This window comes from Triturus cristatus, chromosome 3_2 (genome assembly GCF_964204655.1).
Source record: "Triturus cristatus chromosome 3_2, aTriCri1.1, whole genome shotgun sequence".
Classification (NCBI taxonomy): Eukaryota; Metazoa; Chordata; class Amphibia; order Caudata; family Salamandridae; genus Triturus; species Triturus cristatus.
Genome location: NC_140584.1, coordinates 77519056 through 77543558, shown reverse-complemented (window position 1 = coordinate 77543558; position 24503 = coordinate 77519056). Strand labels below are relative to the sequence as shown.

The window sequence follows — 24503 nt, the reverse complement described above, 5'->3', positions numbered from 1 at the left end:
AAGGAAAACAAAATTAATAATGTCCCTATACAATGGCTACGCAGTGATTTACAATACGCCTGTCGTTTCATCATTTTTCGCGACTGTTCATGATTCAGGTCTAGAGGATACATGTCAGAGACAGATTCAACCGCTTCACCTAGGAGAGGACTTAAACAATCAAACCGTCTGACGTCCTAGGCCTTAACTTAACTTTGTAAAGTTCGCTTTCAGTTTTTTCCACCAAAGGAAGTTTTGAATCAGTCTGTGAGGGAGTGCAGGGCACAATGTCTATATCCGAGGATTGTCCATGAAATTTTTTTATATGGCTTGAATGAATCCAGCCCTTGCGGCCCTCGATCTTCACGGCTGTTCTTGTGGTCAGCAGAACCAACTTGGGTGTCTTCCACCTGGGCTCCAGCTGAGTCTTTCGGTCGAAATTCCTCACAAAGACGAGATCCCCCGGAACTACGTCATGGGGTTTCACCTCAGTGTTGTCAGGAAATGCTGCAGCTACCTGTGAACGACAAGATTGTAGTGCAGACATCAAGGAAGCCAAGTAATCTGTCAGCATATTACAGTCAATATCAGTTATTTTGCGTGGTATAGGCGTCCCCCACATATTTGGTGGTCTACCGAAGATCACCTCATACGGGGATAGCCCTGTTCGTGAATGTGCTACCATTCTCATGTAAAAGAGTGCAACGGGTAACGCTACTACCCAGTCGATACCTTTTTCTCTGCATATTTTGGACATTCTGATTTTCAGTATCTGGTTATGTCTTTCTACGAGACCTGCTGCTTCGGGGTGTCGGACACAGTGGAATTTCCACTGATAACCTAACAGAAGTGAAACGTGTTTCATTAATTCGGATGAGAACGGCTGGCCGTTATCTGAGTGAACAACACGTGGTAAACCGTATCGTGGGAAGAATTCTCGAACCAACTGTTTGGCAGTAGTCGGGGCAGTGTAATCTGAAACCGGGTACGCCTCTGTCCAACGGGACAGAGCGCAGACAACTACAAGAACATATTTGAATCCTCGACATCGTTCCATCTGGATATAATCCATCTGTAGGACTTCAAAAGGGTGATCAGGAGGATGAAATCCACCCTGTTCTACGGGACCACTTTTTCCTGGGTTGAACTGGCAACAGATCATACAGGTACGGACCTTTTGTTTGGCTGCTGCTCGTAAATGTTTATTAAACCAAATGTGTTGAATGCTGTCTAGCATAGCTTTTTCTCCTAGATGTGCCGGACTATGTATAGTGTTAATTATAACTTGGACCATTGAATCAGGAAGGAACCATACAGACTTTTCCTTCATCATCCATCCTTGGTCCGTTTGGATCCCTCCTAATTCAGTCCATTTCTTTATTTCGTCTGGTGTAGCATGTGTCTGTATGTCAATTACGTCAAGAGTAGGATCTTTAACTGTCATACAATGTGTCGGCATCGGGACTATTGTCTTTGTCATGTCGGGAGTTTGAGTTTGAGCAGTCTGTTTAGCCGTTCTGTCGGCTAGATCATTGCCTTGGGAAATGATATCAGTAATTTTCGTATGAGCTTTACATTTCATAATTGATATTGCAGTAGGTAGATGTATTGCATCTAATAAGGCATGAATGAGGGGTCCGTGCTGAATGTGGGCACCGTGGGAAGTTAAATAACCTCTCTCTCGCCACAGCACGCCGAAGTCATGTACAACTCCGAATGCATAACGTGAATCAGTGTATATGTTGACTTTTTTATTCGTGGCTTGAATACAGGCTTGTGTCAGAGCGATGAGCTCTGCGGCTTGAGCTGACAAAGTATTTATACGATTAGTTTCAATGACTTCAGTATCTGTTGTGACTGCATAAGCGGCCACTAATTCTCCTGTACTTGTTCTCATACATGAACCATCGACATAAAATGTCAAGTCTGGATCTGACAATGGAACATCGGTCAAGTCTTGTCTGGGTTTTGTCGTTACAGTAATAACTTCAATACAGTCATGGGCTAGTGGGTCTGTTCCGGTTACTGGCAAAAGTGTGGCAGGATTCAATGTGTTACAGCGTCTTATTTCTATATGTGGCTGAAACAATGTAAGTTCATACCCTGTAAGTCGTGCTATGGTCAAGTGTTGTGTTTGTGTTCTATTTATAAGAACCTCTACTGCGTGTGGTACTTGAACTGTCAATGGATGTCCTAACACTATGGCATCGCTTTGTCTGATTGCTAAAGCTGTTGCTGCCACTGATTTCAGACATGCAGGCAAAGCCTGAGCTACGGGATCTAATGTACTAGAAAAATAAGCACATGGTTTGTGTGCTCCTGCTTGTTCCTGTGTGAGTACTGACAAAGCAGTACCTTCGCGCTCTGTAACAAAGAGTGTAAACTGTTTTCTGTAACATGGTGTTGCTAAAACAGGTGCTTGACATAAAGTTTTCTTTAGGCTTTCAAAAGCTTGTGTATGTTCTTGAGTCCAAGGGAGAACAGTCGATGTGACTGCCTCCTGGGTTGTCAACTGAATGAGTGGTTTTGCTAGAAATGCATATTGCGGGATCCACTGTCTACAGTATGAAGTGAGGCCTATGAAAGCCCGCACCTCCTTTTGTGTCTTGGGTATTGGCATGTTAGCTGTTAACTGAATGCGGTCTGGTGTAAGCTGCCTTCCCTCCTTGGACAGCGAGTGTCCAAGATAAATAACTCGCTGGACACAGAATTGCAGCTTAGAGGGGGACACCTTGTGCCCTTTTTCGGCTAGAAATTGTAAAACTGTCAGTGATGCTTTTTCACATTCAGGTTCGCTTCGGGCGGTGATCAGCAGATCATCGACGTATTGAAGCAGAGCAGTGTTAACTGGCATGTGGATACTGTCAAGTTCTCGTTTCAGTGCTTGGCTATAGATGCTGGGGCTTTCTGTAAATCCTTGAGGTGCGCGTGAGAATTTAAAGCTACGTCCATTTAAACTAAATCCGAACAAATATTGGCTTTCCGGATCTATTGGGACGCTGAAAAAGGCATTCTTGAGATCGATTACAGTGAAGAATGTCGCTTCGGAATCAATAGCTGTCAGTAATGACGAGATATCTGGGACCACAGGGAATTGTGGCACAATGCATTTGTTTAACTCGCGCAGATCAATAACCAATCGATATACTGGCGGGGCCTTCGGATCTGTTCGTTTAAGAATCGGTATTATCGGTGAATTACATATATTGGAGTCTGTTTCCACAACTACTCCTTGGGCAATGAGCTCGTCAATGATTTGTAGTAAAGCCACTACAGCATCTGGTGGTAACTTGTATTGTCGCATTCGTGGTAGCACCACTCCTGCCTTTAATGTGACTCGATATGGTGTAATATTCATGCATCCAACATCAGTAGGGCCTTGTGCCCATAGACGTGTAGGTAAAATCTGTAATCGGGGATCCATGTCTCTAGACACATAGTGACCTTTAAAATCACGTAAAAACAATCTTACTCCTTCCGGAGAACAACATATTATAGCTCCTAGAGCTTTTAACGTTTTTATTCCTAATAGATTTTCTGGACATGATTTAGTAAGCAATAAATCTGTAGTTCGGGTCAAAGGTCCTATCGTAAGTGGCAGAGGTTGTGACACTTCATTAACAATAGGTTTTCCTGAAAAACCAAGGGAAATATTCTGTGAGCCTGAGAGGGGTGCCCCTGGAACTTCACTACGTTTTATGGTCGTTCGACTTGCCCCTGTATCGAGTAGAAATTTTCTATCTTGGCCTAATAATTCACTATGTACATAAGGTCCTTCTTGGTCTACTGGGATTTCAATAAGGGGTAAGTCAACTTCCCTCTCGAGGCTTGTTCATGCGTAACGCTGATACTCGGGATATTCATACTGTGCGGTCTGATACATTTGTCGTGTTGTTGTTTGTGTGGCAGCAACAGGCAATGGGGGTGCAGCTGGCACAAACTGTATTGGCTGTTGTGCGGCTGGCATGGCCTGGGCATGCTGCATAGCTCCTTGTTCATTCTGATCTTGTCTGAGTGGCCGTGATCTTTCTTGTGTTTTACCTATGGCGATATTATGTTTTAAAACTGGACAATCGTGTACGTAATGGCCTGGCTTTTTACAATAATTGCATGTCCCTTTTACAGGTCCTGCTGAATCGGAATGTGTCATACCCCTTTTATGCCCTTCAGCTGGAACTGTCTGGGAAACTAACATTTTCATTTTCGTGTCTTTCATGCGTCTGTGTTCATGTTCTTGTTCCTCTCTAATTCTATTGTGATGGTACTGTAACATTTGTAACATTTGTGATGGAGTGTTACCTTGCCAGGTACTCTCGAATTTTAATACTCTATTCTTTACTGGGGGCAGAGCATTTTCTACTAATTTTGTTACAAACAGATGTGGGTATGATTCGCTACTTGCTTTTATGCCACTATTTATACCAAAACATTTTTCAAATCGGGCATAGTAATCACTAGTGTCTTCATCTTGCTTCTGCTTACAGGCTGAAATTGTACCCCAATCTTCCTTTTTCGTAGTTAATAAACGCGGCAGTACCTGTACTAGTAATCCTGGTAATGCCTTAGTTTTGTCCCCAAGCCCTGCTCCTGCAGTTCGGGCCTTTTCTTCAGCTTCTAACACTGACCATTCTATCTTTTGGTCTCCTACCTCCCACTCTTTTTCCTTGAGTTTTTCATAAATGCCAGCAGGCATCAATACCTTTAATATTGTCATAATGTCGGGGTAGGTATACTCTCCCATGAGTAACATGTCTTTAATTTCTCGGTGAAAACCCGCTGGGTCTTTGTCATGACTGGGTACCACTTTCTTCATTTGTAACAATTCTATTTTCGATATGGGCGTATATACAAATACGCGTTTAAACTGATTGTCCTCACCCTTTATTGGGTGCACTTCTCGTAAGGGATTCTGTCTATCTATGTGATACGTAGTTCTTTCCTTGACGGACAATGGAACATGTTCTGAACATACAAAAAGAATATACTGCTTTCTTGATTCTAGAATTTCTTTAATTAATTCAGTACCTGGACCTCTCCATTTATTCATAAGTAATTCAGTCAGTATGTCAGGCAAGGGACCAGGGTCCGAATGCTGACTCCGATATAGTATAATGAGTTGTTGAATCATATAAATCCCAGCTAACCTTTGTTCATCTGGGGTAAGATTCAAAAATGTGCGTACTACTGTATCATCACTATATTTTCCGGGACTGTCCACCCAATGGACAGCTGCCCTGGCTAAATCTTGTTCATCCATAGAATCGAGGAAATGATAACCCCTTCGTTCTCGGAGTAGTTTGTCGGCGGTTTGGAACGAATGCTCGTTAGACCTTATATTAATTATAGGTATTTGAAAATTCCTGTTATTATCTGGACATATCGGATGTATTGAGTCAGTATGATATCTAGTCTGATTCCTATTACAAGATCTTCCTCTACCTACATAGGCTATGGTGTCCGACTGTCCTGTGGGCAGTCCTGACCCTTCTTCCTCGTTTTGTTCGAACTCGTCTACCTCTAATCGCTCTTCGTGTAGGCGTTCTATTTCTTTACGGATCTTTCGGCACATGGCTATTATACAATTTTGTTTATCATGTCTCCCTTCTGATATATTCTGGCTCCATCTTGTAAGAATTTTCATTGCTTCCGGGTCTACCCCCGGTCGGTCTTGATTTCTGATCACACAGTTTATGAGGAAACGTAACAGTTCCCCCTGTATCTCTACTTTCTGGTATTCCATAGCTCTGTAAATACATTCTGGATCTCGCCCTGTTTGGACAAAATGATATATATTATCTAGATGCGCAGTCATTCCTGGTAACTTCGCTAAATACACTGCGGCTCGTCTGATACGCAATGATGCTAGGGTCATTTCGTCCTCCTTTCCAGGCACCGGGTCATATCTACAATCTATAAGAAGTTCCTTAAGCGCACGGGCACTAAGGAGTTTGGGTGTACGTGAATGCGCTGACTCTTGAAAAGTAAGTTTATTTATTCTGGGTGGCGTAGAAAAGACATTGGTAGCTCCTCCCGCGGCCCCATCTGGGGCGTCGGGTGTAAAAGGATTCGTCGAACGTGACACAGCAACTACAGGTGTGGACACAGCCATAGAAGTAGCTGTAGGAGCGGATACAGAAACAGATGTGCTTGCCGGAACTTGTGACTCGATTTGTTGCTGTAGGGATACGGGCACTGGATCTTGGCGTTGAACCTCCCTGGTATGCGGTCTATGTGGGGCGGAATTAGCATACTCGGGAGCTGCGTCATCTAAATATGAGGAAAGAAAAACATCTTCTGCGGTTCTAGGATGCCCCTTAGGATGTACCTTTATTGGGAACAATGGGGTTGGCAAGTCTTTTGGTGTTTCTGGAGTAGCCTTAGGTAATCCTTCGGCCAGAAGGGGATACATACCATTCATAAGGGCATTTCTTTGTCTGTCTACTTGTTCTGATTTCACTCGGATACCTTCCTCAATTAATAGATTCTCTCGAACTTTATTGGAATTCTCTTTACTCTTCTCTTCCTGTCTACGTGCTTTTTCTGTTCGTCTATGTGATTCTTTACGCCATAATTCAACGGCGTCTTTCTGTGACTGTCTGACTTTCCTTTTCCATAACTCTTCCTCGACTTTCATGATGCACTCTGCATCCCAGGTCCCCGCTGTGGGCCACCTCTGACTTTCTGGTAATCCCTTGGTATAGTCTACCCATAAATCAAGAAATAATATAGCGTCTAAGCCATGTTTGTGATACATAAAGTGCCCTGGGGTGTCCCTAGGAGGAATAGGGACGGCTTCTTCGAGAACCCCTTTTCTGGTAGTGATCTGTCTTAATTTCGAAAAGAGCGGCATATTGAGAACTGACCTTATACTTGATTTTGACCTGATACTTGAATTTGAACAGACTTAATACAATAAACACGATAATGAACAGTCATTCATACCACGATATACTTAAACACTTTAAACATTAAACATTAAACCTTTAACTGAAACAACAATGATGATCGTCTGCATAACTAATCACCAAGCTTAATTCTCGACAATAACTAGACAATAACTAGACACTTCGGAATACTTCGGAATACTTGATATACTGCTAAACAGTACAGATACACTGCTAAAACAGTGCGGACCGGATTTGTGTACCCAAACCCGTCTTGACCGGCACAACCTATGTGCACGTCAGAAATGCCTCCCCAGCAATGGTACTCACCGGGTAGCTTCGGAAACGGAAGGCCTCAGTAACTTGAACTTGAACCGGACTGGACTCGACTCGACTCGACTCGTCGGACACTGGGCTTGACTTCGGACTGGTGGGTCTCTGTATACCTCGGATCTTGCTCTCTCAGCTAGGCTCTGGTCGGGATACTTCGCACTTCTCACCGCCTCGTCTGGGTGTTGATCGCAGTCTCAGTCGCCCCCGCTTGACCGGAGGGAGATACAGGAAATCCTGCTGGTACGCGTTATTGTCCGTCCAGCTGTGGCAGGAGACCGGGCCTGCAACGCACCGCCGGCGCGTGAGATGAGAAAGTGTCCCTGTTCGGGCGCCATCATGTGGTAAATATTTCTCCTTTACCGGGACTGAATTTGATACAGGAACATAGTAAAATAGCTCAATAAAATGAGAGGCAGAATCCGTGGTATTAGAGGTTCGGAATGGGCTTTATTCCATTAATTCGATTATAATCGGTTGCTCCCAATGTTCCGTCACCACGAAGGTTCAGGAAGTGAAGCACACACTTTATTGACAAGAAATGACTTTTATAGTACATACATGACAATGAAGTAAATGCAGTAGGCGTAACAATTGATAAGGAAAATGACGAGTTGTTCTGCGTAACCAGAAATGGGTGTAATAAGGCGAAAAAAGGAACATAATTGGTTGTGATGTCATGTATAGGTGGATCTATAAGATAATACTTGGCATGGATGCGCGCGCAGCAGTCTGACGTGTAATTGACGTGTAACTAGGGGGTGAAGGGGACTTGACATTTAGCTCTACGTGTGGAGACAAGAAGTCTGGGGGGTCAAGTCAACCTAATCCCAAATCATATCTAACATCCTATGTTTAAAGAACTATGTTATCCATAAAAGAAGGACTCTCGGACAGAATCTATTCTATACTGACTGTGCGTGCATGTACAAGCGTCTAAGTGTCTACACTAAATGCGAGGGGGTAGGAATATTCCATGGTAACAGGGCTATGAATTACTTGCATGAGGACAGAGAAGATGGGCCTTTTTGCTTGGTAACTGGAAGAATGTTTGCTTCTGCTACTAGGCAGGAATGCATCGGCTGAGGGGGAAGCAGATAATTCGAAGGTGAAATACAGTTCTTGGCAGAGAATAGGCTGATGTCAGGCTTCGTGAGCCGCGCAGAGAATGAGACAAAGTTCATGGTCACAGATGCAGGCTCAGACTGGAGCTTTCAGAGGCAGAAGGCAAGAAGAGTTTGATGACAGAATCAGGGCCTACTTGCCTGGACTGTAAAATGGCATAAGTGAACCATATAAAGCCGGTGGCTTTTCATACTTAGGAATGGAATATCCGGCCTATTCATGGCGGATCTGACAGAGGACATGTTGACGGTGGACGCACATGTGTTTGCGTCTTTATAACTGGAACTGGAGGGAACACACAGGTACTTGTGACATGCACATAGAACTGTTGGGGTCCAAGATAGGGGACATAACTGACCAGAAAAATCCATATTTCCACAGTGCTGGTGCCCAAAGCTCTGCTCAGAAGCCGGCAGCTAGTGCTAATAAATGTCTGGGCACTGAATAACAAGGCTGCGTAGTCTTGAATCCAATTCATGCCTCTCTAATACCTAATTAGACACTCCGTACACCCCTATCTCACTCTGGCAGGTTCCGGCTTTCTCTGATTGTGATGGTTTTTCAGTCTTTCTCTTTCTTTCTTCTATGTGTGCCTTTCCCTCTCATGCTCTTTTTAAATGTCTGATGAGGAAAAATAAGTGCCAGTCCTCAACATTGAGTGTCAGTGGCCCCCACCGGCATACAGTGGCTCAAATTAAGCACTTCCTATTGGTTTTGCTCCTTAACTGAATGCAAATCTTAAACTGTCTGTTTGGCAACATTTTACTCCAGCCAGTCCTGCTGCTGACTGTGCCTGCTACACACAATACGTTTCTTCTCAGCTGTTTCGTCTGTTGTTAGCTTTTCTGTCACCCCATTACGCTTGGTTAGGGAGGGCAAACACCAAGGTGTGTCAGTAACAGTATGCCTCATGGAGTCCAAGAGAACAGTGCTTCAGTAAAGCATAAATAGGGAGGTCCTGCCTGCAGAAGCTTCGCTTAAAGCATGTGACATTCATTAGCATATGACCCTGGTGCCAATACTCTGTTCTGGGCGCTTCCAGAAGTGACACATCCTGTATTTTCACCTAGTCTGTTGGTGGTTCCTTCTGTCTTCCTGCACAAGAACAATCTGGTGTCTGATCAACAGGTTGAGAAAGTGATGTGCAGAGGGCGGGTTCGGAAGTTGTGCACCGCCTACAGCTCTGCGGACAAGCTTGTGGTTTTCCTTGTACATGAGTATCACTAGGTGCCCTCTAGCTTATCCCCATTTGTCTCAATCTAATTCTGCAACATTGCCTCACGCAAGAGACGCGCACCGTAACAGTATACATACATGTAGATGTTAGACTGTTTCTGCTGGTTCACCAACATGGCCGCCCATTCTGCTTCCTGTGACGGTTGCATTTGAATATATTATGATTCTCTGGAGTGGGCAATGCATTCTATAGATAAAGCAAAGATATATCATGGTTCGAGCTTCTTCCTGCCTGTAGTCCAATGCCACACCGCTTCAAACGTTTTCTCCGAGTGGTGCTAAAGCACCACTGTTTAAAGCATAATAAGCATCAAGTCTGCACTAAGCAAGTACCCTGCACAAGTAGGTTGCATTTTAGTAGATGTGTGTCCTCCAAACTAGGGTCAAAGAGAGCTATCATATTGACATTCCTAAATGTGCTCTGTTACTGATGGGGAAGTGTTAACAGGAACAAAGATAGGTCTGCAAAGAGGAAAACACAAGGGGCAAAAGTGACAGGAGCTGAAGGTAGGTACATGGAAGAGTGATATGGGCACAGTGCTAAGGGAAAGCTAGGGTAGTGGGAAGAAAAACTGAGGAGAATCAAGAAAGCTCTTTGTCTCTTCCTATGCTTCTTCTTGTTTTCCTTTTCCTCATTGTAGGCCTTTTTGTTGGCCTCAACTTCTCCCCCTTCCTCTTACTTGTTGGTCTACACACATCAACCTCATTTCCTCTAAAAAAAAAAAAAAGTAGATTTTATCGCTGATGTCACCCTACCGTTTGAGTTACCCTCCCTTTCACTCACTTCCACATCTGATTTACTAATTTCTTCCAAGGTGAATGTCGTTTTTGCTGGTCTTTCAAGGACCTGTTGCTTTTTCAAGTTGTCAGATCTCCAAGCAAATGTGTGGATCGTTCCTTGAGAATAATATTTCTCATCCAGAGTGACCTTTCTATATTTATGCTGTTTCATCTCATCCTCATATTTATGGCCAATCTTTCATAAATCTGCTTTCGTAACATTTCTCAGTACTTTCCAATCTCCTCTCTTTAATTTTGTGTTTAATTTGTTTAATTTCTCTCAGTACTGTCTCATTGTCTTTTTTCGCATATTTGATCAGTATTTTTAACGTGTTCTTGGAACATTGCATATTGTTCTCTCCCCATTCTTGGAGTAACTCTAAATTAGTAGTATCCAAATGGATAGGCATCCTGAAAATTTTCAACCACGAGGTATCCTGTCCACTTCCAAATATTTGTCCAGGGTGATGATTTCCCAAATTTTACTTATTTCTTTGAGCTTTAATGTTTCCAATGTAAAACTTAATTGTTTGAAATCATGAATAACAGTGTTCTTATTCCCTGGCTGTTCTTGTATGGCCCAGTTGCTCACTTGAGACTCCTTTGTGAACAGGGTTTGAGCTTCCATTGAGCGTTTGACTGCTCGTGCCTCCCTTTCATTAAACTGCATTGAGAACTTTCAATTAACGCACTCTGTGATAATACTTTTTCGTTCTTACTTAGACTTGACAACTCTGTGTGATAAATTAGGTTTGACACGGGAACCTTAGAAGTGACTTTAGCTATTGCTACATATCTAGAAAGACCTTCTCTACTCAGACTGTGAAAGGTGCTGAGGGGGAGATCAAAGCCTAGAAGGGCAATTTCAGACCAAATGACTCCCAGTGTGAAATCGAATAATACACCTCTATAACGCCTTTATTATATTCCCCTTTAACTTCCCCTCTGCTCCCAATTACACCGTATATTTCTATCTCTTGTTCTCCAGTTTCCCTCTATTTCTCTCATCCTCCTCAACTCTAATTTCTACATTTCTAGAATGTCAATTGCTCCTCTATTCCCTTTGTTACACCTTCCTCTCACTTCGCTTACTACACTATCCCTCCACTCATCACACACCTTTCTTTCTAGCACCTCCTTCTCTCACCCACCTCTATCCCACCCTTCCCCCTTACACCTACTCTCACTCTTCTCTTTTGCCTCGCCTTTCTAATCTTCCTCTGTCTTATATTCTCCTACCTCTTACTTTAGCTCCCTCCAAGCCTTCCACGACAAGTGCAAGTATGTTTGTTCCCTATTCCACCACAGGTGAAGATACATTGTCTTTTAGCAACAGTTCAACATTTGCTGCCCTATTAGCAATATGACATCCACTGCTGGAAGATCCATAAGCATCCACCTATTAGTCCCTTCCCCAAAAAGTGCCCCTTCTTTCTCCCCTGTCCTCCCCTGTCACCATCCTCACATTCTCACCGTTGCTCACCTTCCTTACCCTTCCTACACCCAATATCTTTGAGTTTCTCATCTCCCTCATCCGCTTTCTTTCAGTTTTTTTTCACCTGCCCTATCTATATTTTGACAACAGGGTCAGACGGGCCTATAGTGCAATCAAGCAGTGAACAATGGGATGGTCTGGCAGGTCAGTGTGTGGGCCGTTTCTTGGGCTGATTGTGAGCCTGTTTTATGATTTGCTGAGTTTTTATGTTTGATCTTTCCGATATTATAACAAACATTGACTACAACAAGCTGAAATCTAAAATGTCTTCTATACATTGCAAAACACTTATACTGTGTGTCTTACAAGGCCAAAACTGCCCAAAATTGCAAACAGGGGCCAGGTATTATGGGTTCACTTTTATTTTGGTGCCCGGGCCTATTTTCTGTTGCAACCTAACACTATTTAACACCCTTCTGTTTCTCCCTTCTGTACGCCTCGGACTAGCTCACTTAACACACACACATCTCCTACTCTCTTGATCACTCTTATCATGTTCCCTGCACCTTTCTCCAAACTTTTATTTCCAAATGTTCTAATTTTGTTGACCTTTTACCTATTTCTTATTTTAAGACCCTCCTGCCTCTCTTACACACTCCTCATACTAAGAGACTGTCTCACACACATTCTAGCACCTACCTTCTCGCACCTACATCTCGCTAAAACTCTTCCCTTACTCGGACACACCTCGCCTTCTTTCAGATTCTCCTTACATCTTCTTCCACTCTCTCTGAATACTGTACCCACCAGCACACCATGCCTACTCTGTCACACCTCTTTGTGAATGTTGTGATTCATTTATAAAGCATGCAAATGCCTGAAAGATATCCAGGCACTCATATTACGGAGTACTAGAGATGTTAAGACCCTGGACTAATGGGGGGAGGGGGTAGTGTAGAGGTAACCCTAAAGGATTTTCAAAACTTCAGCAATTGGCCAAAAGCACACAATGAGCATGGGAGTGAATTTCAGTGCTTTTCCACTGTTGCAGAAAAGGCCTGTAGTCCCCTGTCTGATTTTGAAACTGGGAAGCAGATCAGAGTTTTCAAGAAGAAAGGTAGTGACAAAAAGTGTGCTGCAAAAATGATATGTATGACCAGATTGATGAAAGTGACTGTATCGGTTTGCTGTTCATGCACGCTCAGCCTGGAGCTGGACACCCAGCCAAAACCATTCAGGGGCACCGTTTGGGGACTACTGTCCTAATGAACTCTGCTCAGTAACGGTGACCGCGATGCCCCAGGCTGGTTTTGTAGGCACACCGGGCTGCTGCGGCACACAGTTTGGGAACAACTGAGCTAATATGAGGGATTGATATCATGGGGCCGATTTACTAAGATCTATGCATGAAACTATGCAGGATTGCATTGTACCAACAGGAAAGAATAGATCAGTGTCATTTTTTAAATGATATTAACAGTGACGCAAATAACATGGGAGTCAGGTGTGTACACTGAATACCAAACCCACAATATTGAAGACAAAATATCAGTAAAAAAAAAATCAAAATATAAGTAAGTCTTGTTTTTCTATACCTAACTCCACTTACCTACTAGGTACATATATCATCACAGTATATAGATGTAGAGTTAGGAATCCTACATCTATACTTCCCTATATGCACTTACCTTTCGATATTTTGTCCCTCATTCTTTCTTCGATATTCTTGTACCACAATAGTTTTGGTGTCCATATTCAGTAGTGCAACCAGCTGTCACGAATCTCTAAGTGGAGTTTTGCATTCTACCAAGTAGCACACGTTATAATACAGCACCAACGTTTGTAATGTATGTAGTCAAAGGAACTTCTTGAGAACAATTGGCACTCCTATGACTGCCCTAGGATAAATAAAAGCTACATTTACTATGTTTTGAAAAATAACACAATGCCACCCATTCCACTCATGCAAAAAGAACAACTGATGGACAGAATGCTGAACAATGTCGTACATTCACGCCAGTACAGAGATATGGGCCTAAATCCATTGTTTGTTGCTCCCCATGCCATTCCAGTTTGAACCCAGCCATATGCAAATCAGTCTTGACCCTGTGCCTCATGGGAACAGTCCAGCCCGAACTGCCAGGCCAGGTCCTCCCTGGACCGGAAACAAGCATCCTGGGTCCGGTTTCAAACATCCGACTCATGGCCATGGTATGCACCTGTTTCCATTCGGCGTTAGATTTTCATGCAGCACTAGGTTCTGCTACTTTTAATGAATGTTGCCGTTGTGGGTTAGGATGAAATCCTGTTGCTGTCTGCGTGTTTCGGCGTGAGCGTTTTCATACATAATCAGGTGTTTTGCAATAGTTGATGCGATGCTGCTCAGCGCTCGCCATGTAGGGAGGCAAAGATGTCTTCCTGACGCTCGCCGCCTGTTTAAACGACTCTGCTCAGCAGAGGCGACCACAGGGTGGGAACTACGGGATTACTTGATAAGACTTCACGCCTGGAAGCCATGCAGGGGAGGAAAGAAAGCGAATGCACTGTGATTAACATGTCCCTGCTGCTGTGACATGCCTTGAGGATTTTATCCGCATAGAGCTGAGCTTCCGCAGTAAGCACCAATATTTGTTTTATAAAAACACTGTGCAGAATGCAGATCACCGCCCTTCGTCATAGAATCGGACGATCTCCAACTGCATTCAAGTCTTTTGCGGTTCTCTTGACATCCTACAGTACTGCACCGTACAATGGAGCTGATGGGCGAAGGCGTAAGACTTGATAGAAGAGGGAGTACTGTATCAGCGAGTGCTGGAGTAATTATTTGATTAAAGGAAAATCCATTGTTACCAGTAGACAAGTTAGGCAGAGGATATTTCTGATTGGACAAAGCATTCCCAAACGCTTCCAAATTAAGTTTAGATGAGGCACGTATTGGACGTGATGGAGTGTGAGTGCTTCCAGGGCTGTGTAAGACACAGGGCAGGGTGGTGGTGAACAGCACCCTACAGTAGTTCATCCAGGACAGCAGCTTGGGGCACCGGATCATGCTAGGTTAGGGAAGGCAAACATCTGCCCCCTTTTTTTCGTCTTGTTTTCCATATGCACTAACACTTTCTCACTCTTCCTTTCACACACGTAGACATCCATTCCAAGCATGGCTGTATGTCTCGTGTCCTCAGGTCCTGTCACGATTGTTTGATGGAATCCCGCATGTGTTTAGCACGCATGCCTTCACAATGCAAGCATTAGAATGAACACATAGTTACATGTTCCTGAGGCAACCAAGTCGTTACAACGACTTGCCATAGGGGGGCGCTGAACTTTGGAATAGATTAATTTATTATTCCAGCTCTAATCTGTGCAACAGTAGGGAAGCTATTGGACTTAAAATTCAACACAACCCCACCAATGCACCCCAATAAGCAAATCATTTTAATTATTTGCGCGATAAACAAATGCGTGGTAATGACGCGTTCGCTCTATTGCCGGCGTTGTTAAGGCACAGCGTGATTTTGGCTTTGTTTTAAAGGATCTTTCCCTTTTGGCTTTGTTTTAAAGGATCTTTCCCTCCTGTCACAGAGGTGGCTGGGGTGAGGGTGGAAGGAGAAAATAACCCATTCTCTTTAAAGAGAGCATATGATAGCACACTTGCACCTCCATCTATGACATGACTCCAAGTGTCTACATTGGGCAAATGCTATGCTAATTGCCCCCTCCACTCCCCCACAATCCTTTTAGGACGTGTGCCCTGAAGTCCTTGTTAAAAAGTGTGTCAGTTTTTTGTAAGTGTCTCTATTCACTGTCCATGTTGTGGTCTTATATAACAGCCTTCCTACAGAGCTCTGGCTCCCCTGATCTTTACCAACCTACAAAACACGGCTAAGACAATCTGTGTTTTATCTTCAGCACTGTTAGATCAGTCTCAAGATGCCCATTTTGGACAGTGTGCATTATAAAAAATCTTTATGTTTTTCTCAGACCTGGTCCTCCCCAAAAGATGCCATGAAAAATGTATCATCAAGGAATTTATCACTAACAAATTCTTCATATATTCACACTATGTATAATGGGTTTAATGCTGGCTTAAGGCATATCTAAAAATGTCCTGAGAGAGTCTTAAGAATATATTCTCTAGTCTACACAGTCTTAATACTGAAACATTGCACATCCAGCGTATAGAGTTTACTGAAAAGGTTAATGCTAAAGTATGGCGCAAGGCAAGCAATCAAGGGCTTGTCTGAAACAGAAAGTTACAAACACATTAGTTGTACACAATGTGAGACTCATTTAAAAAAAAATGACTCTCAGTGTTATTTGCCGCTGTGGGTGAGCCTTATCTAACCTTTTACGTCTTCCTCTCTCACAGGGTCTTTGCAAAACAATATCACGGAACATGTAACCGTGAATGAAGGCCACATCCTGTCGCTGAGGTGTGTGGGGTCTGAAGATGCAAATGCTTCTTTGCAGTGGTCGAACCCCCGAGGTTTTTCCATTTTTTTTAACAACGAGAAGGGTAAGTGTTATGAGTTTCCCTCAGACTATGTTGCTCCTGTCTTAGGTGTTGGTTGGCGATGTGGAAACAGAAGGCGTTCAGTTGCATTTATCATCTGAAAAGGGTGGGCTGTGTTTTGCTCCAGCACACTACACTAGTGGAACCATAACTCTGACGTCCACATCACCTCTGGCGCCTCCCACCAGCAAATATACGTGATGGAACGGAAAATGGTCTCCCATGTTGTGGGCAAACAGTCTTCACGGACAGTGATACACACATAATAAATTTTTAGCAGAAACCTCTGAGTAAGTCTTACATCACAGACTCTTTTCACTAGCGGTCTCAAAAAATGGTTCTCGGTACTCAAAAGACCACAGGGCTGCTTGTCATTGAATGAACCAATTTGAAGATTTAGTTCTCTGCTTGTCAGGAGATGAATACCTAGCGATTATGCAAGGATTTTAACTGCTCTAGGCAAAATAGCATTTGCTACTATGGTGGTGCCATGCACAGATGAAAAGGCTCTTAGAAATCCATTCTACTCTTAGATGTACTTCATCACTCTACGCTTAAACTTACATTAAATATTTGGCTTAATTAAAAAAAATTCTAAAAAATTAAAACAAGCACATAAACCCGTAGAACAGCTGCCTGAACACCTGTATTCCTATGGCAACGAACACTCCATTTCATTCCCATACCTTCAATAAAATGTCACGATTGTTGTTTGCATTGACATGGTTATTATTGTCATTGCAAATTGCGAATGCACCTTTTTCTGCAAATCTTGTGTTGTGTCTTTTCAAACTTTCACAAGCATTGTTAAGTTCTTGGTACAGGGAAAATATGAAAGGAACTACAGTAAGAAACAGCAACAGGTTTAAGGAAAACAATTCCTCCAAAAAACTAAACATTAATAAAAGTATTCTCTCGCAAATAAGGTGGTTTCTGCAAACATTGTTTACAAAGGTTTTTGTATGAGAATTTTTATCCATATGGAAATTTTGCCACGTTTCAAAGGTTGGCAACCACATGAAACTGGATGGGCAAAATTTAAAGACTGAGCAACAGTTAACTTTCAAAAACATATACATTTTATAATTAAATCCTATCACTATATGTCAGAAACCGTGAAATTCGAATTCAGTGAGATAAAAACATGCAAAGGAGTTGAGATTAAATAGTTCAGGAGGCATAGATTGGAAGGAACTTTACAGCTATGTGACCTAAACTGGCTTTCTGGGTGCTTTGTGGCTTTTCAAAAAAGAACACAAATTCTATGATTACAATCACAGTATCAGAAATGAGTGAAAATAGAAGCAAAGTAAAGTCCCTGATAGAGGTGGGAAAGCCTGGTAAGGCCCTGGCTTTGGCTCGGCTCGAGGTCCTCTGTGACAGTCGAGCCTGAAACGAGCCGAGCTGTAATGTAGCTTCTGACTGCCACCACACTCTCTACCGTCATGCACCAAGAATTAAAACAAATCATAAACCTTTGGTGTTAAAAAGGAGAGAAAGAGGTAGCCATTTAGTGGGTGAATTGCATAATGTGGAACCAGAAAACCTGGAACTAATCCTGACTACCCTGCTTAACTAAATTGAGTGATCCAGGCAAATATTTTATTTTATAGAGCCTCCATTTTCTTCGTTATTGCATATGAGAGCGCCTTCCAATATGTGAGTTCAGGGTGTGCACTGTACAAAAAGAATCTGATGTATTAGGTTGACGTGTTTCTGCTTGTTGAAGAAGTACTTTTTTTTACTTTAAAGAGACTATCATACTTTCACAAGCTGTTTGTTGCATGATTTAGATGCCAACTATTTTCAGGGTTCGGCTCGTGCATTGGGTCTTAGAGTCCAGCCAGAACATTAGCATGACATTGGTTGACTCTCACTGTTAACTAGTTGACTCGCCCACCTCTAGCCTGTGGCGGCTGCAAACTTATGTTAAGTAGGTTGTTTTTACCTGTGAAGGGGAGCAATAGGTGGAATCTAATGTGATGGGGAAAAGGTGATCTGCTTCCATTGTGATATATCAGATGCCTGTAAACACAGGTTGAAAATAAATTGTACAGCGACTGCATGGTATTAGTACAAAACATTTTAAAATCTAATTTTGTGAAAAATGGATGGTAAACAACATAATTTTTACAAATTGGTAATGTCCTTATCTATACTCACAAGCTCCGTTGACACTTCCACCATAATGTTTTGTACTTGAAATGTATTTGATTCAATATTTCACTATATTTCAATACATTTCACTATATTTCAAAACACCCAACCTTAAACCACAGAATTAGGACGGAAGGAAAATGGGATATATACAAATAACCCAAAATCCCTAGACCGCATAAAGCAGATGAAATGTCAGAACAAAGTCCATGATGGAATATATCTATAATAGAGGGAGCATCAACGAGACAGAAAACTGGATAAGGTAAACGCAGTGAATGATGTGGATGTGGAAGGAGCATTGGGAGGGTGAAGAAATATGGGGTAGTAATGTGGAAGGTGGCAATAAAAAATTCAGCAATAGTACACATGCCAATGGACGAGAGAGATGGGGGGAGGTAATGGGGTTTAAAACCAAATAACAGGGGAAAGTAGAATTTGAAGAAACAATCAGAAGTGGGGGGAAACATCTGGCAAATGGATATAGCATGAGCCAGACTGGAAATCTCTTTGGAAGAGAAGAAGTTCCATCTAATTGTTGAAGGTTGCTTGTGAGCTGTTGTGTGTATAGGCTTGGGGGAAGGAATTCCACATTCAATTTGCACTGATCAGACAGAGTCGTACCATTGTGCGTCCTTTCTGAATCCCAGAGGTTCTAAAATAAACGTTTCATACTATGTAGCGATTTGAGCCCACCAGACACTTTCAGCTCCATTGCTGAGTGCTGTGGGGTGGAGATGTGTCAGACCTTGTGGGTAGTGCAAGGTATCTTACAGAGTTCTCCGGCCTACATGGGAAGCCAATGAAGCATTTCTAACACTTGGGAAATATGCATACATTTTTTAGTTCCAGTATGAAGCTTGTCACAGCATGTACCACTGCCTTCAAGGAGGCACTCTTACTCTTAGAAATCTGGTCAAGGGTGAGTTACCGAAAAAATAAGGCACTGAACAAGAGTCTTGAGAGATTTGAGCTAAACTGACAGATCCACCAAATAAGTCACAATTAAAAGTGTGCATTGTTGGCCTACCCATTAATTTGTTTTTGAAGGTGGAGTCTTGTGTGAAGAATAAAACACAAGGATTTTGCACTGTCAATGATAGCGGGCTTGCAATCTAGAACACCACTAGAATCCATACAGGATTGAACAAGTAAAATGAATTGTAATAACGAGCTACGTTAAAAAAAAAAAAGAGTTTTAAGTGGTGTAAAATCAGTCATTTTTTAACACTTTGTAAGGCTTAGAAAAGATTCTGGATATCATTAGGAGAGGAAGGGAAAAATCGTTTACAATGCTGTCGGTGCAACGTGGTGCCATTACAACGCGGTCAGTACCACGACCACGTTGTTACCATGCATACCATTACAAAGCAAGTCATTACAAAGAGTTGCTGTAGGGGGCTTTAGGTGTTGGATTTGCAATCCAACACCTTCCCTACTGTTGCACAGACTGGAGATGGAATAGTAAATTATACTATTCCAAACTCCAGCGCCCCCCCTACAGCAAGTCGTTGTACTGACCCCATTGTAAAGGCATGTGTGTATTTTCAGCATTCAAATGACAAAGGGCCCCAGCGTTCTTAAGCAGGACTTCAAAAGGTTCAATCTAAAGACTGAAAAGAATAGAGACCAGCTTGGTTCGTTGCTGGAGCCTCTGCACCAAAGATCAATTTTGATCTACTGCAAAGTACTATATAGAGTTGATTCAAACCATTTGATGGCTACACCATCAATGCCTAAGCATTCTTTGAGAATTCTGATGAGCATAGAATATATATATTCCTGTAGATATTGAGATAATAGTAAATCAATATTTACCTATTTACACTTACCTTCATGGTATTTTTGTTGCTGATATTCTGAATGAACCTGGAAATTTTAGACGCTGACTTCTGGCAAGCGCCAGTAGGCCAATCTAATCATACACCTGCTGACGACTCCTGGAACAAAGTAGGGTAAATTGAGTCTTCATGGTTGCTGCTGCTCTGAAATTTCAACTAGTCCGCCTCATCTGCACCTTGAATTTTTGAATTCTGCTTCTGAATTTCCTCACCATCAGTAGACAGTTGCAAGAACTCTCTATCCTCTTTTTAAAAGAGAATATCTTTAATTAATCCTGAGCTTCCAGCAAAGTCTGAATGTATAAGCCCTTGTTCTGAATTCATAGATCATCTTGAATTTGCTCCCTTCTTCTATAGTATTTGTAGTTTTAGTTGCTGAAATATCCCTAGCCTAGCTCCTCTGTCATTTGGGCCTCAGGGCCAGATGTAGGAAGATTAGGGATAGTGATTTTTTTATCACGATTATCTCTGAATTACAATTAGAAAATCACTATTCTTAATTTATGAAACTTGTTTTGTATAAAAAGTTAGCGATTCCGAGTGAGTCACAAATAGACCCACCTCATGAATATTAATGAGATAGGTTGCAGTTTGCAAGCCATTAGGAATGCTAAGCCACCATGTCTGAATATACTTTTATATAAAGCAATCTTTTTTGGGGGAAATGCAGCCTGTTTGCCGTAAAGGAAAGCTGGACGTGTTTAAAAAACACAATTCAACGATGAACTTTCATTTTTTAAGAGTAAGCAGTAGTCCATGGGGCTACAACCTGCTCTTTAAATGATTTTTTTTTACATTCTCAGAGGGGAAGAGGTCTCGTCGGCACCCTTTCAAATACCGAATGGGAATTGGGTCGCATACACAGATTGTGATTCAGTAACAAGTGATCGAATCGCAGTTTGGTGTTGCACATTAAAAAAAGCTTTTTTTGTGGTTTCAAACGACCTGATTCTATGAATTGGTCCGTTTGCGACCTCAAAAATGGTTTGTACATCTGGCCACTAGACTATTACATATCATTTAATAAAATACTGGTGGAGATGCTGCATCATCTTGATTTGTATAAAATAGCATTTAATCTCACATTCGTTGGTTATTTTTCAAAACTCAACTAACCATCTGGATTTACTTTTTAGTGCTACACGACAGAAGATACAAACTCATTCATTACTCACCACGAGAGCTTACTATCACCTTATCTAACGTCAGCATTGCGGATGAAGGCATTTACAGGTGTTTGCACTATAGTAATCCATTGCGTACCACAATAGTGAATGTCACTGTTTTAGGTGAGTAGTGGTAAAAAAGAAATTATTGTAAAATGTAGAATACTTTTAATTTCAAAAAAATAATTGCATGATTTAGAAGGTTAAGAAATGGTCACGGTCTGTAAAGTGTTTCCAAAGGTATCTCTTGCAAAAAAGCAGATAATATTACAGTACAGAATGTTTTCAATTTCATAATTTGATGGTATGATGGTGTGATGTGGTCTGGATACTATCTCTGTATGTCTCCCCAGCCTACCAGTCATTGTATCAGGAAGAAGAGGGCCTCCATCTCAGCCTCCACGGTCACTGTGTAGCCAAGAGAGGCAACAGTGACCCCTTAATTGCAGCATCATTCGCTCAGTCAACCCACACCCCAGCCCAGCCTCTCACCTGTCAGTGGATGAGCATGAAATGGGGCCGACCAACGCGATCAGCTTTACTTGCTCAGCTGCTGCCCTGCCTGGTGTCACACATTTACACAACAGTTCCCAATCCCTGCAGGGATGATGGGAAATTATGACTATGCATTTGTTTGATCTGAGATGCATGACACTTGACCGGGTCAGTGCCCTTATCGGTGCTACAGTAGCTCAATACATCTGAGTGAATGGACACACAGACATTGGCAGAGTTAAACTCTTGTGTATACCTGACTGTGATCGGCAGCTCGGTCCTTAAGCTCAGAACTGCCTGGCTGCTGCTCTCACAGCAGAGTTGCACAGACCTCACCAGGACCAGGCAGGGCACAAGCCAGAGCATGAATGGAACTGGGTTTCCTGGGCATCCTACCTTTTGGAATCCTGTGAAATAGGATGGCAATATTTCTTAGCTATAAAGGAAATACATGTCATCTATCCTGTTTGACCTGACTGGAACAAACTTCAATTGTGCTCAGGGCAAATTGTGCTCAGGGCAAAATTACCACACAAACTCTAATCCTTTCAAGACTGGATTATAGTAAATGTAATGTAGTGCATTTATATAGCGCTCCGCACCCCCCCCCCCCCGAAAGGGTCTCTCAGGCGCTGTGCACATACCGCTGTGGAACCCTTCCTGGCCTTTCCCTGTGAAGTGCCCACTCCTGGTCACCCCCAAGGTGAAGCCAGGCATCCTAGCGCTTTTGGGGCCATTGTGGAGATTAAGCAAGCTATTGCCCAGAGTTGCAGAGTGGGACCCATGATTAGAATAGGCACCGAGGTGAGAATTATCGGGTCCGGGGAAATTGAGCCCAGGACCCGCCGAGGCGGGAATTGAGCCCTGGTCCGGGCCAGACCTCTGCATCAGGGTCTGCCGCTCTAACCATTGAGCCACACTTCTCAGCCTCTCATTAGGTATTTCCAAAGCAGGACAGTCAAAACTTCAAGTGCTGCAGATGCAGGTGCAGTGATTCATTTGATATTCAGATTAAGTGAAAGGACATGGAACTGCCTTCAGATATCGACCACACTGGTTGCCTGTAAAGAAATAGATCCTCTTTAAGTTCCTGTGTATGAGCCATAAGTGAATCCACGAGAGGGGACCACAGTATCTGTAGGAAAACGTTTTGAGATGCACCCAATTGCCCTTCCAATGATCATAAACTGGTGTCCCCGAGGTTTAAGAAGTAATTTTCTGGAGGTAGAGCTTTGAGCTACACAGCAGAAAACACTGGAGCCCATTACCCCATACCCTAAAAAGTGATCTCTTAACACCTCCTTTCAGAAAGTCTTTTAAAATGCTGATTTTTGCCTCACGGGGAATTAGAGTTAGTGTTGTGCAGAGACCTTCTTAGCTCTCGTTACCAGAATGGTGTTTAAGATGAGCAGTTTGTGGTCTACAAGAATCCCTAACATAACATACTATAACATACTGGTTGGCCAAGTGACATCTCCATAGTGGTACAGAAGCCCTGCCCTCTGTCTCTGGTCTTATTGAAGTGGTTAGGATGTCCTGTGTGTGGGCGATGGGAAAGAGATGGACGCACTAGCCAAGCATATTACATGCTTAATGAATCCAGCGCATGCGCACCTGTCAATGATATGACACAGGCTTAAGTATCCTGGCACTGAAGAAGAGCTGGCACAGACTGTTATCCAGCCTGAAAGTGACATTTGTCTAAGATGATGTATTTATATATAATTTTAAAGTGACTATGCTCTTTGTTGATGGTAATCTAATGACACAGATAGAAGGTATTAAGCCTGGCTCCTGCCAATGAAGACCAATGCACTCAGGCAGCCCCCAGTAGTAGCTGCAGCTGGTTTGGCTGGACGCACCAGCACCCAGGCCCCGCAGCAACACCCAGCAGGAAAATATGATCACACACCCCAGAGCTTGCAAAATTGCCTCCATCCCGCCATCTGACTGGGGATTACCCGATGCCCCAAAAGGCCAGTCCGGCCATGGCTAAGGGAGAATTGGAAGGTTGTCAGGATGCCAAATAAGGGCAGTCGTGGGGGTGGCAGAATGCCAGGTCTTTTAGTTTGTTTTAGGGGTTGAGTGGCAGGACTCCAGTAGTTTCTTTTAGCTCTTACTGTGAGGCTTCTTCTAAGAGTGGTGGAAAGGGTGGCAGGTACTTTAAGGGAGAAATGGGCTGATGGAGGTGAGGATCATTGTGAATGCATGCTCAAGAAAGATATGTAAGTGGCGGAACTGTTGGGATTAGTTCGGATCCGATATCCTAAAAATAACCTTTATATTATCTGTCCTAGCTCCTCCTTCCTCACCAGCATTAGAAATCATCATACATAACCAACAAAAAAGAATGGTGCTGAGCTGTAGTACGTGGGGAAGTAAACCACAGCCTACAATTACATGGCTGATAGATAACAGCTTTGAAGTCTATGGTAAGATTATTTTAAATATATGAAATGAAAATACTCTGCTAATTTAGTTTATTTGTCCGTTTGAAGGAGAAATCATCAGAACTGTATGTGACATTTAGTAAGTAAAGTACCATAACAAGGTATGTCATAA

At 42.7% G+C, this 24503-nt stretch overlaps 1 protein-coding gene across 1 annotated transcript in view; it reads left to right on the top strand.

The window, feature by feature from the left end:
• Window positions 1–24503, top strand: part of CRTAM (cytotoxic and regulatory T cell molecule) — a 108718-nt gene that overhangs the window by 9211 nt on the left and 75004 nt on the right. The window contains exons 2-4 of the mRNA XM_085646767.1: window positions 16139–16285; window positions 21417–21569; window positions 24239–24373. Coding sequence (XP_085502893.1) covers window positions 16139–16285; window positions 21417–21569; window positions 24239–24373 — 435 coding nt within the window. The remainder of the gene's footprint in view (window positions 1–16138; window positions 16286–21416; window positions 21570–24238; window positions 24374–24503) is intronic.